The sequence below is a fragment of the Vigna radiata genome, unplaced genomic scaffold, assembly GCF_000741045.1.
Source record: "Vigna radiata var. radiata cultivar VC1973A unplaced genomic scaffold, Vradiata_ver6 scaffold_304, whole genome shotgun sequence".
Classification (NCBI taxonomy): domain Eukaryota; kingdom Viridiplantae; phylum Streptophyta; class Magnoliopsida; order Fabales; family Fabaceae; genus Vigna; species Vigna radiata.
The window spans coordinates 209,610-229,107 of record NW_014543811.1 but is presented as its reverse complement, the minus strand read 5'-3'; the positions used below and the strand labels follow the sequence as shown (position 1 = coordinate 229,107).

General features: G+C 31.4%; 2 protein-coding genes across 8 annotated transcripts; one reads left to right on the top strand and one right to left on the bottom strand.

Moving 5' to 3' along the window:
* Window positions 1-7,480: 7,480 nt before the first annotated feature.
* Window positions 7,481-10,393, top strand: LOC106754897 (probable protein phosphatase 2C 65). Its single transcript, XM_014636966.2, has 5 exons — window positions 7,481-7,769; window positions 8,656-8,991; window positions 9,087-9,201; window positions 9,289-9,512; window positions 9,977-10,393. The coding sequence occupies exons 1-5, from the start codon at window positions 7,560-7,562 to the stop codon at window positions 10,391-10,393; spliced, it is 1,302 nt and encodes a 433-aa protein (XP_014492452.1). The 5' UTR covers window positions 7,481-7,559.
* On the bottom strand, window positions 9,800-13,862 carry LOC106754917 (aldose reductase). 7 transcript variants are annotated; one of them, XR_002667019.1, is made up of 11 exons: window positions 13,679-13,861; window positions 13,187-13,237; window positions 13,030-13,103; window positions 12,815-12,902; window positions 12,488-12,697; window positions 12,252-12,323; window positions 11,914-12,156; window positions 11,587-11,759; window positions 10,560-10,776; window positions 10,249-10,411; window positions 9,800-10,148 (listed from the first exon to the last, which is right to left on the bottom strand). XR_002667019.1 is itself a non-coding variant. In XM_022778095.1 (8 exons), exons 1-8 carry the CDS (start codon window positions 13,817-13,819, stop codon window positions 11,670-11,672), a joined length of 969 nt encoding a protein of 322 aa, XP_022633816.1. In that variant the 5' UTR covers window positions 13,820-13,861; the 3' UTR covers window positions 11,318-11,669. The 7 variants fall into 7 exon arrangements, 3 of the variants coding, with proteins under 3 accessions (XP_022633816.1, XP_014492473.1, XP_022633817.1); XR_002667018.1 differs by having other exon boundaries at window positions 10,634-10,776; XR_002667017.1 differs by lacking the exon at window positions 10,560-10,776.
* Between the last annotated feature and the right edge of the window lie 5,636 nt (window positions 13,863-19,498).

Genomic DNA, 19,498 nt, shown 5'->3' with positions numbered 1-19,498 from the left:
TGAAAGAAAGATGTCGAGTCCGTTTTAACAAAAATTAACCTGACAATATCCAAATTGAAACTTAGGTAAGTGAAGAGATAAATTTGATAAAATCGTAAATATGTAAAATTTAAAATTATTAATTTTTAGGTGATATTTAAATATCTCTAATTCATAAATTTCTATGATTTTAATTTTAAAAAAAAATGCTCCATTCGATATATTTTGTCATATGATATTTTAAATTGTTTATAAAAGTAAACTTTTCTAAAAAAATTTCGTTTAAAGAATAGTATTATTATATTAAAGAAGAATTATTTTAGTTAGTCAAGTTTTCGTCGGTTTTTTTCACAAAAATAAAATCGTTTACCTATATTAACCTTTAATAAGTTTTATATGGTCTTATCCATTCTAAAAGTTAAACTTATTCATATTAGTAAGTTATAAAATAAAAGATACAGCTCTTCATGAAAAAATGAGAGAAAATTTGGCATTTTATATATGCTGGTGATTTTTTCATCTAACAAAAAGGAGAATATCATATTATCTAATGTTACTTCATGTGATAATTGTTTTTTCTTTTTTCTTTTTTTTGTATTACTGTGCATATTTATGTTGTATGAAGATATACTTATTTGACTTGTTTTAAATTTTTCTATTTTAATTGTGTTTATTTTAGTTAAGTTGTGAAATTTAATTGTACTTATTTTTAAGTTACCTTTTTCAAGATTTTATTTTTTGTTAATTTTAAATATATTTGTTGGAGGTTCAAGTTGGAAGGTAACTAAGGATTTTTATGAACATTAAACTAAATAATTTTTAGAGCCCTTAAGTAGTTCACATTGATAATTAATGTAGAAAAAAAGTTGCGTTTCCATTTTTTAAAACAACTTAAATGTCTCTATTTACATAAACTCGTTTACGAGAAAGACTTAATTTCTTATGAAAGAAAATTTGAGACATTAGTAGAGATCATGTTCACATGTTTGCAGAAGTACAAAGGATGATAAGAGTACTCTTATGAATTGATATGATTATAGCTAATTCTTCCATATACTACAGGTTTAATGTAATTGAATTTCCTTTAATGTTTATACTCAATATCAACCAATTACTTAATTTTTTTTATTTAATTACAATTAGGAAATTAAATTAAAATATGATATCAAGAATTGAAAATTATATTTGTTTCCATTATGATATCACATGTAATGTTAATTAAATGAGAGAAAATAATGAAAAATATTTCCATCTAACGTTTACTGTGGGATTAATAACAAAATATTTGATTTCTTAAGTTTTACATTACAGATGAGTTTTGACCAGTCATTTGAAATAATCGTAAGTTGAATTTTGACCGATACAATTTTATTTTTAAAAATTATATTGAATAATAAGTAAAAAATATTAATGTTTTGAAATCTGATATTCATTTAAATTTTATATTAAAAATTTAAGATGAATTAAAAATAAGATCAAATTATAATATATAAATAAAATATAAATCTCATTTTACATACTAGTTTTATAAAATAAAGTTAATTTAAAGAAACACATTGCATATGTATCAAAAGGATGACACGTCTATTGTAATTCGTTGGCCATTTTACTACCAAACATACGTACTTTTGGTACAAAAAATGGCAGTATTCAGAAAAGTTGGTAATCCATTCAAGAATATTTTATATAAACAACTAATAATGTATTTATTTGTAACTAATTTACATTTACGTATGATAAAATTCAAAATTAATTTAACAGGTAAATGAAAGTATAAACTATTATGTATGATTATATAACTAATTATATGTTATTTTTTTGTATTAAATTCAATATTGTGTTGGAGATCTTACGAAGAAATATTGTCACTTAAATGAGGTGTGAAATTTATCATAATAAGCACCAAACTATGGACAAAAGGAATCTCCAAACATTGAAGTTCACCAATTATATCAAAAAGTTAAAATAGCTTCTAATACATAAAAAGAATCACAACTTGCACATATGTGCCTAACATATGTTTCCCTTTTTATAGTTAAATTTGAGTCATGTTTTTATTGAAATGTGGAAAATAAATGAAAATAAATTATTGGAAAGGGTAGATTTGGTTGAGTTGAACTCTTTATAATTGAGTTATGCATGTGATATTTAGTTGTCGAATGAGATCAATCTATAAGAAATCAAAGCGATAATAATAATGTGAGATAGAACTAGACATATCAAAATTAATTTAAATTTGTTAGTCATCCTGCCAACCTCTCACAATTTAATGGACTAGATTAATATTTTCAACATCTTCAAGACAACCTTTTTTTTTTCTTTTTTTTCTTAAAAGTAAAAAATAAAAAATTGTTTAAAAAGATTAACCTGTTTTAATACAAATATGTAGTATAATAGTATTATAATAACTTAATTAGTTAATACTTACAAATTAAATTCAAATAATTAATTATAATGAATAATTTAATATATAAAAATAAAATTAATTTTAATTTATCAATTAAAAATTTAAAATAAATATAATTAAATATGTTTATATAAAGATTTTTGTTCGTCTACCCATACTAACTTCATTGTACCCCATTTCTGACAGAGCAATAAATATTAATAAGATAATAAAAATATTTTAAAAAGTATTATTAGATTCACTGCTTTGCTATATATGTACAATATATTCTCAAAGACCAGCATATCAGTACACCTTTATTAATAATTATTTTATCGACATTCGAGTAGTTGAGAAGGTATATAAGCTTTCGAGCTTGAAATCCAAATGACTTCTGTTAAGCAAGTGAATAATTTGGTAGGCTCCATATTTTTTAGAATGGAAAAGCTTTATTGTTTTACAAGATTAATGAATACATATATCACAATTTTTAGTATATATGATACCAAAAAAATTTTCTTCGAAATCACTCTTATCGTATCGTAGATTAAAACAAACATTTGACGAAAGTCGTTAAGATGATGTTGTGTTCAAATCTCGTAACAGAAAAAAATTATACATGCAGGTAAAATATATTGACGTTGTATTCGGAAAACATAAAAAAGAAGATTATTTAGAAAAACATTTTAAAAAAAAGAATCAATATTCTTTAATATTTCTTATTGGTATAAACTTAATGTGCGATATTATATAGACGTGATGCATATTGAAAAAAATGTATATGATAATGTTGTGGGAACTTTACTAAATGTAAAAGGAAAGACAAAAGATGGAACGAATGCACAAGAAGACTTAGCTGAAATCGGAATATGTTCTGAGTTATATTCGCAATCCATTGGAGGACGCACCTATCTTCCTCCAACCTATCACACTCTTTCAATAAAAGAAAAACAATTTTTTTGTGAGTGTTTACATAGTGTGAATGTTCCACAAGGTTATTTATCAAATATTAGTAGTCTTATTTCTTTCTAAGATTTAAAGTTAGTTAGTTTAAAGTCTCACGATTATCATGTTTTAATGCAACAACTTTTACCAGTAGCTATTCGAGTCATATTACCTGCTTCTATTAGAGGTATTCTCACACGTTTGAGTTTGTTTTTTAATGTCATTTGTAAGAAAGTTATTGATCATCGTAGATGATTTGTAAAATGAGGTCATCAGACTATTGTGCTAATTGGAAATGTATTTATTTATAAATACAGAAACACAATTTTAGTATTGTTTATAAATATTAATTAAAATAATCTTAAAGATGGAATTGAAGGAGAATGATTGTGTTATGAAACTATTTGAAGGTAAAATTTGTGTTGTTTAAAATTTAAGAGATTTTATGGTATAATTATAAAGTCTGTGAAAGATTTTATAAATGTGATAAAATAAAAAAAAATATTTTAATATATTAAAATATATGATTATTATTTTAGTCTTATAGTTAAAATTAATATATTATTATTCTTTAATATTATTTATTTATTATTATTATAATCACATTAGTTATGGAATTATTTAGGAAAAGGAAAAAAAAACATAAACAAAAAAAGCATAATAAGATAGCAAGAAATCACTACTGAACTCTTTTGAGCCAACACTTGAAGTTGTTGAAGGTGTCTCCCCTACTAATATAGTAAACAGCTAGTGCACAACTAACTAGTGTTGTTAAAATGAATTGAAACCTATGAATCAATTTGGCCTACTACGGATTCGAGTTGGGCTAGGTTGAAAAAAAAAAATGAAATTTTAATACGAGCCAATTTTGACCCAACTTCCTAAGAGCCCAGCTCACTCGGGTTGAATTCGTGGTGAGTCGGGTTGGTTCACCAACCCACCTATTTTTTTTTAATTTTTTTAATGAAATGAAATGAATTAATTATTCAATAAAACCAAAAATATTGCAACTCAAATCCTTATTCTGCTTATGATAAACCCTTTTTTTGTATCAATTAGCCCAACTATTACTGTTTTAATTTTCAAAGTAACCTGTTATAACAATCCTGGAAGAAGAGGGTGAAAAAAGTCGAGTTGGGTTCGAATTCTTTTGGCTCGCTAATAAATGAGCCAGATTGGATTGGCTCACTAAGTGGCCAACCTGTGGTGGATCAGGTCGGGTCGGGCGGGCGGCCCGTTTTGACAGCACTACAACTAGTGTAACATCCCGGCAACTTACAAGGAATATTGATTGTCCCCACAAATCAACACGAGCCTTTCCAATGTGCTTTGTCCTCACTCGCACACTTTGTGGGAAAAATTCCCAGAAGGTCACCCATCCCTAAATTACTTCAAGCCAAGCACGCTTAACCATGGAGTTCTTATGTGTTAAGTTACCGAAAAGCAAATGCATTTGTTAATATGAGTAGCCAAATTAATTCCTTTAAGGTATCCTTCAACCGTATAGTCCCATTCCTATACAGTCTCTAGATCCCTCTCATTGCGGTGTATGTTAGATTCTTCGACGTGTCCCTTCCACTGGAAGCCTGCTAGGAGTTGCTCCTTGTTCGTGCCTCTTGCACCGGCGGTCACTTCCCGCCCTCGTCAGTGCCCAGGTGTCACAACTAGCACAAGCATAAGTGGTGGCTTAAAAGCATTCTTGGCTTATAGTATCCCAGATCTGTGTTGACCTACTTGTTGGCAATGTCCTCCACCCACATTGCAACTTCACCTCAACCGTGGCCTTGGGTACCAAGAATCTGAACATGTGAGTAAACGAGGAGTTTTTGGTGTCACACAGTTGCCCAATGTGAAGAAATAGAATCGATTCTCAATTGTAGGATTCAATTATGGTCATTTTAAATGGGAGTGGAATCGGTTCCATCTTCTCCTCTGTATCTAGAATAATTGATCCCTCATGCATGGTCTTACCTCACTAAAATAAACACCACCACAGAAACTACATATCACTCACCACAACCACCAATGTGAGGTTCTTGTTATGCACAATGCTATATTACCGAATACTCACTTATAATACTTTTAAAAATGAGAGGATAATATGGAATACTCACTCAAGGAAGGATAACTTTAATTTACCATGATGTCTTATCTCTTCAAATCAGTGAAAATAAATGCATTGATCACTTGTTCGCCCATCCGTTCTTATAATAAATAAGTGAAAGTGAACACAAATACAAAATAATATGGACTAAACTCAGAATAAAAATAAAAAATAATAATAAATTAGCTAAATATAAAAATAAAGAAAAGATAAAAATAATATATCTAACACTCCCGCTGATAAAAAAAATATTTATTGTACAAATACGTTGTATATTTATTACACAAATACATTAAATATATAGCACAAATACATTATTCAGTACTACATTAATAAGAAATTGGAGTTCATCCTTTCAGCGTTAGTTGAGAGCCTTTACAAAGTACAACTTTTAGTATTTTGGGAAGAATTTAAACTCTTGATGTAATTTGATATCTACAACTTTAGAACAAATTAAGAACTTTCATCTAATAAAAATAATTTTACATTATTTTACTTTTCATCTAATAATTTATTTTTAATATTATATTTTACTTAAAATTTATCATTTAAAACTTCTTAATTTTGATATTTTAATATTGAACCCCTATAACGTATTTTGTAATATGTCGTAAATAATATTTTTACCTTTAAAGATAAAAACTAATAGAATTAATAATTATAATCTATAGAAATTTTATGTCATTTAAAAATTAACCATTACTCCTTTCTTTTTCTATCTTTACAAAATATACAGCTTTAAATTTATGTAAATATTGTCCCATCTCGGTATAATCTTTTTAAATTTCTTTGTTACTTTTAAGACATTGATATTGATTTTTATTAGAATTTATTATATATTAAATTCTGCAATAATTTATTTAATTTTAGAAAATACATTATTGCTTCCTTATATGGGATAATTTTCTTAGCTAAAAGAGTTATCAAGAAATATTGTTTACGAAGAACGCAATTTTTAAAAATTTAACCGGATATATTAAAAATATCAGAAATTAACTTGGTATTATTCTTTCTTTTTATTTATTTATTTATACAGATAAAGTAAAAAGTAAATATATTAATTTTAATAAGATCCGATGAATCAACTAAAACACACAACTCAAAAGATTTGACTTAGGTCTAGCTAATTCATTTTTCAGCATTTGACTTCATTTCACCATCAACTTTGATTCATTTATTGTCAAAGTATTTTCAATGTAATAATTTATCTCTTTTACTTAAAGTAATTATCATTAACTGTTGAAAAAAAAACCAAAAGTGTGTTACTTATTGTTAATGAATGACTGTTTATACATAAAGAATATTACTTAACAATTATCAACAAAATAATAAACAGTTGAATATGTTTCATAAATATTCGGCTAACGAATTTTGATAGTGATCTGCTATTAATAGTGATTAAGATAGATTTTCTGGTACCAATGATCATTATCTATTGCGGAATTCTGACTTATATAAACGAGTGTATATGTATATATAAATAATAAATTTAGAAAGATTTATTTTTGTAATCTTTTAAAAAATGAATTTATTTAGAAAAAATCTTCTGTAAAACTCGTGTATCTTTAAAAATGATATAGAATTACTTAAAAGTTAAAAATATTTATTTATTTTAATTATTTGACTATATACGAATATTTATATTGATAGGCACAAATTAGAGTCGATAGAATTTATTTAGGTATATTTTGAAATATAGTTATTGTTTAGCCAAAATTATTTTTAATAAAGTCTTTCATTCCTTTTATCTCTGTTAGACTTTGACTTTTGCCAACGGAGAAAAAGCAAACAACAAAAAAAACAACCTAAGAAACAGACGATAATATAATATTTCATTGTTTCAAGTTTCAACCTTGTCTCAACATGCCAACCTCTTTTCTCTATCCTTCTTCCATTTGTATATTTTCCAAGTCCTTCCATGCATTTTTGGCCTTCGTTTTATGCATTTGCCCGTCACCTTTATACGCCTCTGCTTCACACTGAATTCTGACCCTTCATATCTTTCTACAAAAATAAAAAATAAAAAAATTCTTCTTTCTTCTCTCCCTCGCTTCTTTTCTCCTGAATATCATCTGGGTATTCCCTGGATTTTTCAGGGGTGCCCTTGTTTTCTTCATCGGAAATTGCTGTGACTGGGTTGCAAACATGGGAGGCTGTTGCAGCCACGAAGTTTCTGTTCGAGGGAAGGTGGAAAGCGAAATAGATGATAGAGAATATGAGTGTGATCATGAAAATCATGAGTCTTATGAACGTGGTGGAGCATTGGTGAGACTAATAGGATCTTCCAAGTTTGTTTCAATGCACACCCAACAGGGCCAGAAAGGTGTGAACCAAGATGCAATGACAGTTTGGGAGGTATGATTGCCCATGTAGTTATTTTCATTTTTATTTTTCTCTATTTATTCCATCAATTTTGATGGCTTTTTGTTCTTTTGATTTTTTTTTTTTAATTGCCATTAAAGTTTTCAATCAATTCCTTCGGCCTGGATAGTACTTGTCTCTTTCGCCGCGAGCTTTTGTTTCATTTCATTAATCATCGACTTTTGGTGAATTTAAAGGATAAGATTCTCATTAGAAAGTTGTTTAATGTGTTAGTAATAACCTGTTCTTCAGTTGTGTTATTTTTGTTCAACATTTTTGCTCCCTTTTGTTTTTTCATGTTATTCATATAGTTTTATATGTCTTAACTTTCCTTTATTACCCACGTTCTATGTCTCCTCCTTCTCCTCCACTTTTTATTGAACCAAAAACATGAAAATTCGTTGTCGCTGGCCAGATATAGATTTGAAGTGTATAAGAATTGTATCCCTGTCTGCACTTTGTGCTTCATAGCTTTACCCTTTAGTTTCTATGCTTTTTGGTAATTCCTGAGTGTCTCTGGTTTCTCTGTTTGGTGGTAATTGCCATGATTTAGAAGTAACTCAATTTTAACCATTCTCGATGTTTTTTTCATAAGCCAAATATTAAGATGGTCTATGAAGAAGAAGATAAACGGTTGAAAAGCAACCTGCAAGCACTTTTACAGTTGCATTTGTTCTTCCCCTTGTGTTTGGGGAATTGCTACCAAGATTCCATTTTAATGGTCATTTCAGTACTTGATTGTTTTCTTTGGTTTTATGGTTAATAATGAAAGAATTGAGTTATCCATGTCTCTATCCTATTATTGCCTTTATCACAGCATGGTGCTTTTAATAGATAAGACATGTGGCTTGAACTAAGATTTGATATGGAACATTTATAGGACTTCGCAGGAGAAAAGGATGTAATTTTTTGTGGTGTGTTCGATGGTCATGGTCCTCTAGGCCACAAGGTTTCACAATTTATTCGTGACAATCTGCCCTCAAAACTGTCTGCAGCAATCGAAGTTTCACAACAGAAGACAATAAAGTTTTATGATGCCAATGATGCAGAAACTGGTAGTTTTGATGATGGCTACGATGACAGTAACCAGATGTCCCTTGCTTCGTGGGAGGGATGCTTTCTGAAATCCTTTGATGAGATGGATGAGCACCTTGCTCGGGAAATTAACACTGACAGCTATTGCAGTGGTTGCACCGCTGTGACTTTAATTAAACAGGTATAACTACTTGTTCACAATAGCATTCCCTACTAGTCAAACACTTTTAAATTATGGAAATAACTATATCCATCACTTTCCCACCTAAACTTCAGGGTGACCAGCTGATAGTTGGCAATTTGGGTGATTCTCGTGCAGTTCTTTGCACAAGGGACAGGGACCAACTCGTTGCTGTTCAACTCACTGTTGACTTGAAACCAGAAATTCCAAGTAGGTCTAGGATTTTCCCTCAATTTCCAAGTCTTAATAGACCATAAAATCTTGAGTTTAAACCATATTTTCTTCAATTTCTCTCAGGTGAAACCTCTAGAATCGTTAATTGTGAAGGAAGAGTGTTTGCAGCAGAAGAAGAACCAGATGTGTACAGAATATGGATGCCTGATGATGACTGCCCTGGACTGGCCATGTCAAGAGCCTTTGGGGACTTTTGCCTCAAAGATTATGGCCTCATATCAGTTCCTGATGTATTTTACAGAAAAATTACCCCACAAGATCAATTTGTGGTTTTGGCAACTGATGGGGTAAGCAACATCACGATGTCACCTTAGTATAATTTATCTCAAATTCCAAGTTCTATTATATATTACTGGTTGTTGTTTCTCTCGCTTCATATATTTTCCCAATTCAAATAGGTTAACCTGTTCACTTCATTTTTATGATTTTTCCCATTTATAGTTTAATCCTTATAAGAGAAAATTGAAAATTTTAGTCCCTTCACATATATAAAAGTTAATTATCGGTCTCTATTGTTAACATCAGATAATACTTTCTTTCTGGCAGTGGTAAATCGCCACAAAAAACTATTAAGGAACTACAACTTATGGTTTTCTCATAAAGAGACTAAACCTTGAAATGTGGACAGCTGTAGGGCCTAAGTAACAGTTTAACCTATGCTAGTATTTAGTCAAATCATGGAAGCAATGAATTACTTTTACAAACATCCATTGGAATGATCAAAATTTTATATTTTTTGTTTTCTACACAGATATGGGATGTGCTCACTAACCATGAAGTAATAAGCATAGTTGCTTCAGCACCAAGGAGGTCCATTGCAGCCAAGTTGTTAGTAAAGCGTGCTGTAAAAGCTTGGAGATACAAATATCCTGGTTCCAAGGTTGATGATTGTGCTGCCATATGTTTGTTTCTGAATGAACACCCTGTTCAATCCAATTCACAATCCCATATGAGTAGACAAAATAGAAAGAGCAGCAAGAACTTGCATCACTCTAAAACCACTAGAAATGAAGACACTGATACAGTGGATGGCAAGGTTGGGTTGGAAATAGATGAGGAATGGAAAGCTCTTGGAGGGTATTCGAGAGCCAACTCTTTGTCAAAACTTCCACGCCTTGCCAGGGGTATGAGTAAACGGCAATCGTCCAAGTACTATTCACCACGTTGAAGCTCACTAATGAAGGGCCTTCAAAGAAGTTGATGTATGATTAGGAGGAACAAAACGAATATTTTAGGATCATATGAAAAATTTATGATGAGCTTTGTATGAAAATCTATGTTCAAAAATGTTCATTTCACTCGGTCTTTAAAAAGATACCAAACTGCATGACTACCTCAAGATGTAAAAGATGTAATGGTTGTGCCTTCTCAAAACATTGTCAGGGTGACCATCTAGTAAATTACATACCATTATGACTGTCACCAATGGAAAGATTTGTCTTCTTCATTTTATAAATTGAATTTGCATTGTGAAGAGTGACTTCTGACGTATAAACTCAAATGGAAGTTGTCTAGGTTCCATATTCTGTCTCTTAATATCTGCAAAATGGTCTGCAGATTGTTTTTAGCTCATGGTATGACCAGTTCCATGACAATTGTTTGGTCTCAAGAATTAAAGAAAAAACTGAGGAACCTCATTTATTTATTTATATGCTACGTAAATTAAGGTATGTTGATTCCTTTAGTATATCATGCCCACTAAAGAGTCTAAATTATTGCCCTTTGACCATCCGGAGGAAACAAGGTTCCTTTCTTATCTATAATCTGTCACTTTTCAGAATCATAACTTCAAACTCTGCATTTATTACTACTTTTGTTCTACTTCAAATTCTCTACCACTAGGAACAATTGGAAAAGTGCCCCCGACTTTTAAAGGTATAATAATGAACCATTGGAACACCCTGGTTTCATTGCTTGCATTGAATAGGAAGTGTTTAATGCCCTTGGTTAATGCATCAGTAACTGTTCTTGTTGGTTGCAGTGGTTTCATCAAAGTCTCATAAATTTAGCTTTCTCTTACAAATTTTGTCCAATAACAGATTTTAGACTCTGAAAAAACCTTTCAGTGGATAAAATCACATACAAAAGCAAGTTAGTTCTGAATATAAATTGACATCATCCTTGACTGAACACAGATCACCTAATAAGACAAATTACATAGTAAAATCCTAAGGATTTTTGTAATTAAGGTTAATAAAACAAACACTTACTACTCCTAACTTTATTTATACGATCGCAATCATAGTTGATGCTAATCTTTATAAGCTAATAGTGAAGTAACTATAGCATTTCATAGAAAAAAAAAAAGCTGCAGATAGAGGGTATGCACCTAATATCAATGTGAATGACCTGAAGCCTTACCCTTTATAAGAACAAGTATTACATTACGTTAAATCTAATCCTACAAAGTGCATTGGAAAAGAGAGGGTTGGTGGATGTGTAGACTAATCTTCATGGTCCCATAAATCCGCCGCACTCTTAAATGGACCATCGCTCTTGTTCACAAAGAGCGGTTCACCGTCCAGAACTCTTCTCTGCAATGTATCAGTAACCAAGGAAAGAAAAGAAACACAGTTATAGGATAGAGTGAATGAATGTGTGAAGTAAAAGATAAGGTGTATGATTTTTTTGCTATAAGACTAACATGAAAGACCAAATAATGTCAAAAAACAAATGTTGAGTGCCTACCTGCTCCTGCATGCTGCTAAGGGCCTTAAAATCTTTTGCTGGAAGTTCCCAATTGAAGACACTGACATTCTCCATGATCCTATCTGGCTTGACTGATTTGGGGATGACACTTGTCCCTCTCTGGATGGCCCACTTCACCAGCACCTGCCCTGGGTTCTTGTGAGATTTGTTAGCTATCCTATCAACCGTTTGATCTTTGGTCAGATTCCTCCCACTGTCTGATGAACCCAGTGGAGAGTAAGCCTACAACAGTCAAATTTTTCATTTGAATCATGACCCTTTGTCATAAAAATCAAAAACCAAAAAGAACAAAATTAAACTAGCAAAGTGCTGATTACAGTGACATGGATGTCATTCTTCTTGCAAACGGCAAGCATCTTATCATTTCTCCATCCAGGATGCATTTCCATCTATAACAAAATAGCAAACATACAAGTTCAGAAAAAAGGAGGTGGTGGTGGTGGTGGTGTTGTACCATTATCCAATGCAATACTCAACCTTTGAGATTGTTCATTGTTCATTCCGGATAACAGAAATTGAAGTAACAAAAAAATCTGTACTTATATGAGTTCACCTGGCAGACAGAAGGCTTTATTTGAGCAATGCTCAGCAGCTTTTCAAGCTTTGCTAGAGTGAAATTGCAGATTCCAATGTCTCTGACAAGCTTTTCCTCCACAAGCTTCTCCATTTCTCTCCACACCCCTTCCATGTCAAACTCTAAAACATCTCCTGGTCCTGGGGGTCTGCTGGCCCCATCTTTTAGACGAAATGGCCAATGAATCTGCTGCAATTTATACATTAGAGTCTGTCTTCTATTTCAGATACCAAACCACGTGCATCATGAATGGAAGAAAAAGGTACAAAAAAAACATATATTTCAGACATGATAGAAACTCATTACCAAGTAAAGATCAAGGTAGTCAAGTTGGAGTTCTTGAAGGGTATTGTTGAGAGCAGGTCTAACCCTCTCAGGGGTCAAGTCGGTGCACCTAGTAGGTATAAAAATTCACCATAAGAGTTTCTTTAAAATGTTTAGATAACATTACTCAAATGAATTTAGAAGGATCAGCCAAAGATTTTGTATTTGCATGACCTACATCTATTTGATTATATTACCATAGTTTGGAGCTGACAAATAGATCCTTCCTTTCCACTCCTGCTTTCATGGCTGCTTGGAGTGCTTGTCCAACCTATAAGTTGATACATAATTTGAACAAGTATGACTAATATGGTGATTTAAATCAAGATAAACTACTAGGAAACACAATCATACTTCTTTTTGAACTCCATACTGCGAAGCAGTGTCTATGTGTCTGTAACCAGCCTGCAGCCAGAGTTGTATCATATCAGACACAGCTCCACAAAAAGACAAAAACAAACTTGGTTTTCATTTTCTTGTTAAATGTTTTTCTAGTATCCCAAATAGACAAAAAGTTGTTTTTAATCTTTCCAAAAGTAAATCTTTTTGTTTCTTTTGGACTTCTTAATGTGGGGGGTAAAAAAAGCATTATCCAAGTACAATAAAGTCAGAAACTGGAGATCCTTAAAGAGATGTAAAAACTCTGAAGTTAAGAAATGCTCTTAAAATCTGAAATTTGTTCCACAAAATTCTGCTTTTTTTTATAGTATGTTAAAAGTGCAACATACCCTAAAGCTTTATTCATTCATTCATCAATGTACAATGATGACACCCCAAAACAAAAAAACCAATGTCCCAGAAAATAGATAAACAAACATAAGAGTGAAAGCAGGGCAGTGTAAGTACATCAATAATAGCAGTGAACACAGAATTGGCTGCCTCTGAACCAGACTTCCATGTCCCCAATCCAACAGCTGGTATGGTATGACCACTCGCAAGTGTAAACGCCTGTGTCTTGGGTTCATGTGGCTTAACAACTTGTGTCATCTTTCAATGTTAGCTAATAAAACTGGTGTTTGTTTCTTTTGACAGATTATTATTATTATTATACTAGAGACTCTTTCCAAGTACCCGATCACGTAGGAGATGAGTGACACATATGTGACCAATTTGCATGCAAGACACGTTCACAACACTTGAGGCTGCGTGTTCCTTTCTGCTTTCACCGGGCTCACTCTCTTACACGTTTCCAACGTCTTTCTCTCTTTGCTTCTCTTCCTTGACACATGGTTGGGAAACCGAACAACGATACTTAAGTGTGTCTTTTCTTAGTCGTTAATACAAAAAACATTATCCTATTTTTAGTTGTTTTTGTCTGCTATGTGGTGTTATTAAAAGAATGCTAAAAACAGGTATTTTTATTTATTTTCATAAAATTAACTCTCCCAAATTATATATTGTGATCATTTTCAAAATAATGAGATAATGAATCTGGACCCTGTTGGTGTTCAGCATGAACTGCACATGCTATGGTGAAAGTGGAACTCTGGTGCTAAATTCAGTGAAAAAATTTAGATAAAAGTGATGTATAATACATACGTATATGCCAAGTTGAAGTATTTATAAGAATAAACGTGAGCTGAATTCTTATATATTCAGGTTTATACCATTAAAGAGTTTCTTTAATAGTAAGGAAAAGGTTCCTTTTAAAATAAATAGGATTGTAATTAATTTAAAACAACGACTTAATAAATAATAAATATAATACAAATATAATCTTTACCAACCTCATAATGTATCGTACCTCTTTACGAGTCGTTCGTCCTTTTTTGTGTTGTAGGATGCTATTATTAAGTATGTCTTGGAGTTTGTTTCACTAATAGTAGTACTAATATATACCGGAATGAATCCTTTTTTATACTCAAATATTTTTTTCTTTCTTTTGAATTCAAATTCAAAAATTGAACATATTTTTATACATCTTACATATTTGTCTTCAATAAAGAAATCCTCACAATCTTAATTAATTACCACATCCATTAAATTATAAACATTGAATTACTATTGTAATAAGATTTTTTATTATTAAAACTGGATATTTGATAACTTTATCAAAAGCATAAAATAAAATAGTTTTTATTAAAATAATAAAAAGCATAATATATAATTGAGAATTAAGATGTTAAAATTCATAATAACACTTAAGATAAGTTTATTTGAGAAAAAAAACATTAAAAATATATTGTATGCAGTACTTAATCTCAAAAGTTCAAAATTTCACAAATATGCATAGCATTTGTTTAGTTATGTTGAATATATAGTAAAAACGTGAATAAAAGATAATTACATTCATATTTTAGTTTAAGGTACATTTGTATATATAATTGTATCAATTAAATGATTTTATCATGTATTATCTTTGTTTTGGATTATATATGTCGATTTTGTGTTTTTCTTGTAGAGTAACATTTTTAAGTGTTAAATTCACAATTAAGTTGTGAATGTTTTTCGGAAAACTTTTTAGAAAGTCATCCATCCCTAATTTACTTCAAGTTAAGCATTTTTAACCATGAAGTTCTTATGAGTTAGGCTACCAAAAAGCAAATGCATTTTGTTGATATGAGTAGCTAAATCAATTCCTTTAAGCTATCCTTCAACTGTATAGTCTCATACATATACAGTCTCTAGATCCCTCTCATTCCGGCGTATATTCGATTCTTTCAACTTCCCTTTCCACTTGAAGCCTGCGAGGAGTCACTCTTTGTTTGTGTTTCTCCCCACCCTCGTTAGTGTCCGGGTGTCACATTTTCATAACATGTGGATTTTGCTCCAAAATGTAGAGTTGAAACCAAAGAGTTCCATAACTAAGCTTTGAAAGTTTCCACAACCTGTGGATTTGTCTTAAGAGAAACAAATTGTAAACCAACAAGTTCAACAATTGAGTTGTGGGTTTTTATACAACTTTCTTGTGGATTTACTTTAGGAGTGTGAAACTGAAATCAAAGAAGTGCACAACCATTTTATGTTCTAATGTCTATTTTATGAGCAATTTCACAATTGAGAAATTGAGAATTGTTTGTGATTATAATCAGAACAGATTAGATGTTGTCACAATTGAAAAATTGGGCATAACTAATTAGTTTGCGATTGAGATAATAATTGTTCTTCATGATTTTATTGAATTTTGTAACTGACCTAAGAGATTGGGAGTTATAATTCAACGGATATTTTTTCCTGTCTAAGGAATTAGGGGTAAACAAACTCTTAATAAACTCAAATGGATAATTATAATTCGCACATCAATTGAAAAGGGCTGAAAAAGTTTGAAAATCAATTTTGTAACATTGTTTATATTAATTGAATTATCATAATTTGTTTATGTTCATTATTTCACTTGATTTTCTTTTGCTCAAAATTACGTGAATTGGTAATCTAGTACTCAACTCATTCAACCCAAAGGACGATATTTTGTTACTACAATAATGATTGGTACACTTGTCAAACGTTCATCAACTATTTATGGGATTAATTTTCCTTGTATTGAATATACACATTGAGTTCTCTATTTATAATAAAAGAAATATTGTCTAAGCCCAAAATACAAATAAGAAATAATAACAAGCTAACTAAAGATAAAATATAAATAAAAAATAAAGATAATATATCTAACACTCTCCTCAAGCTAGTGCATACAAATCCTATGTACTAAACTTGTTACTTATATAATCCATGTGAAAATATTTGCTTCTGTGCTCGAGTGACACCATATTACTAATGGTTTGCAAGACGACATTGAAGATGAAATATCAACCCAAAAGATTCCCCTAAGTAACAATTTTGGGAGGTTGCTCCATGTAAATATCTTCTTCCAAATCTTCGTTGAGAAATGCATTGTTGACATTCAGTGGATAAAGATGTCATTTTTGGAGAGCCACAAGGCTATGAATAAACTAACAAAAACCATATTTTCCATGGAAGAAAAAGCATATGTGGACAGGTGAAACTAGGGATGGCATAAAAACCTGTACCCGCGGGTATCGGTGAATAAAATCCGCTACGGGTATTTAGTACCCGCAGGTAAGAGGTACTCGCGGGTAACGAATAACGGGTATTTTAAGACCCACTTGTTAACGGGTCGAGTTCGGATGTCACACTATCTGTACCCACGGGTACCCGCGACCTGTCTGGAAAATGAAATTTCAATTTTACCCTTTGTCCTTTAAATTATTTTCTAAGTTGTTGTAACCCTAAATCTTAATATTTTTTTCTCCTACATTCGCATTGTCATCACAATAGAGAAAATCCTAGGTTTTCTTTTGAAGGGTCACCCTCAATGGCTTTTTCTGTCCTTTCTCTTTCTCCTTCATCACACTAAAGCCAAAAGCTTGAAGGTAGTGGCAGCTTAGAAGCGGTGAGGTGCTAGATCTTCGAAGTTTCCTTCCCATTTTCGTTTCTGTTTCGTCTTTTAGAGAGAAAAAGATTTGGGAGTCTCGCCTTCCGCCTCCTTCCCCTGAGACCAAAACCTCGACTCTGGAATCGAACACCCAGAAAGCCTTAGAACTTGCGCCTTCAAAACTTGTGAATCCTCCGAGTGGGTGCAAAACACGTCGCTCGAGTCAGTCAAAATTCCCAGCCGCTGGACCACGAGAAGCCGACGTCGAGCCACACCGAGTCGACTTCCGATGACAAGGCTAAGAAACCCACGAACATGAAACAGTTGTCCAGTATTAGACTACAAGTCGAGTCCGTGCTAGGTCAAAAAACAGAGAACATGAAGGACTTCTTCAGCTTTGGGAGGAAGTTGGGGCAGGGGAAATTCGAGACGACGTTTCTGTGCGTGCAAAAGGGGATGAACAAGGATTTCGCGTGCAAGTCCATCGCGAAGCGGAAGTTGACGACACAAAAGGATGTGCAATGTGAGGGTTATTGTTCGAATGCACCAGGTGGGGAGAAAAATGACGACTACTCTGAACTTGAGAAAGAAACCCTAAAGAAGGGTTTGGGCTTGGCCCATCTTGAAGGTTATGAAAGAAAACAAAAAAAAAAAGGTTTGGATCTACCCATTTTGAAGTAAACAATTAGTAAAATATTATTTTTTTAAATATTATTGGGTTAAAACGGGTATCTGCGGGTTGGAAAAAAACCTGCGATTTTTGTTTTATGCGGGTATCCAGTGGGTAGCGGGGGAGGGGGAGGGGTGTACAGGTATAGTTTTTTACGTCGGTCGGGTTCAGGTATCACATTATCCGTGCCCGACTCGACCCGTTGTCATCCCTAGGTGAAACACAATGGTGACAAAAGGAAGGTAATAAGAAATGACAGTACAAGAAGTCGTTGATGAATAGGAGAGAAAAACCATAAAAATCCAAGATTCTCTAATCAAGGCAGCTGAAAAAGGAAAAAGAGCAATCTCGGTGCTCTGAATACCTACCTGAGAGGAGACGGGACGTGCGAACACACAAGATGAACTTGAAACATGAAAATGAGCGACCTCGAGGATCTAAATTGCTACTAGACATGCCACCATGCACGACAAAAAATGGAGCAAATTCACAATTTCAAAAGTCGTTGAGAGCGTGTAGGAGCTCCAATGAAGGCGTCATTGATGGCATGGTGGTCACCTGGCTGAGACAATCAAAATCATGTGATCGGCGATCGAAACTAAAACTTCGATAGTGGTTCTAATAGATGACAACAGTAGACAATGACACTCCGACAGTGATAGATAGTGTTGCCGCCGACAGCGGTAGATAGTGTTGCCGCTGGCAGCGGTGGGTGTAGTGACAAAGGCAATGACTTTTTTTTTTTCAAAAAGATATATGTTGAATATAGTAAAAGCTATGTATAAGATTAATCTTCCTTGTGCGATTGAATATATCTATAAGATCCTTTATTTATAATAAAAAAATATAAGTAATTCCAAAATACAAATAAATAATAATAAAATACTAAAAAAAATATATATAAAATAAAGATAATATATATACCATAATCAAATTAACAATTAATTAATAATAAATTAAAAATTTAGAAATACCAAAAAACCAAAAAAAAAAAACTATATTATCTTTATACATAGTTATATATAAAGTGTACAATTATTTTAGTGAATTTATAAAGTGTAGATACTATTCGTTTTTTAATGTTTTGGTGCATTTATAAAATAATTATGAGGTTTTAAATGTTGTAATTGATATAAATAATATCATGAACTATATTTAGTAGAAACATTTTTCTCTTTGTCTTTGTAATTCTCCCACCTTCATCCAATACTTGTAAAATTATAGGTTTTTCTGATAAAATATAATCATTTATAGCAATAAAAGATAATAAGGAAAGTTTAAAAATAAAAACCAAGATGGTAGAATGAGTAAAAATTTACAAGAATTAAATACATTTTTAGTTTCTAAACTTTAATATAATATTAAAATTTGTTCACGTGACATATAGTTTTGTCTATAAATTTTAAAAATAAATATAATTCTACTAACTTAGATGTATTAATTTTGTTTTCATTTCAATCAATATTTTAGGTGATATTTAAATTGGTTATTCTCACAAATATTTATCCGAAACATTGGTTATCACGTAAATACATTTAAGATATGAGATTAAAAAGACTATACCATTTATTTTTAATATTTTAAATATAAATATATTAATATTTAAAATAGGTACAAATTCAAATTTTGCTATTACAAATATATTTAATTGTATAAATAATTA

Coding starts and splice junctions, on each gene's coding strand:
- LOC106754897 (XM_014636966.2), top strand. CDS start 7,560: ATGGGAGGCTGTTGCAGCCACGAAGTTTCTGTTCGAGGGAAGGTGGAA. Junction 8,992..9,086: donor CTGTGACTTTAATTAAACAG/GTATAACTACTT, acceptor CCTAAACTTCAG/GGTGACCAGCTGATAGTTGG. Junction 9,202..9,288: donor CTTGAAACCAGAAATTCCAA/GTAGGTCTAGGA, acceptor AATTTCTCTCAG/GTGAAACCTCTAGAATCGTT.
- LOC106754917 (XM_022778095.1), bottom strand. CDS start 13,819: ATGACACAAGTTGTTAAGCCACATGAACCCAAGACACAGGCGTTTACA. Junction 13,104..13,186: donor AGTATGGAGTTCAAAAAGAA/GTATGATTGTGT, acceptor ATCAACTTATAG/GTTGGACAAGCACTCCAAGC. Junction 12,324..12,487: donor TAAAGCCTTCTGTCTGCCAG/GTGAACTCATAT, acceptor ATTTTGTTATAG/ATGGAAATGCATCCTGGATG.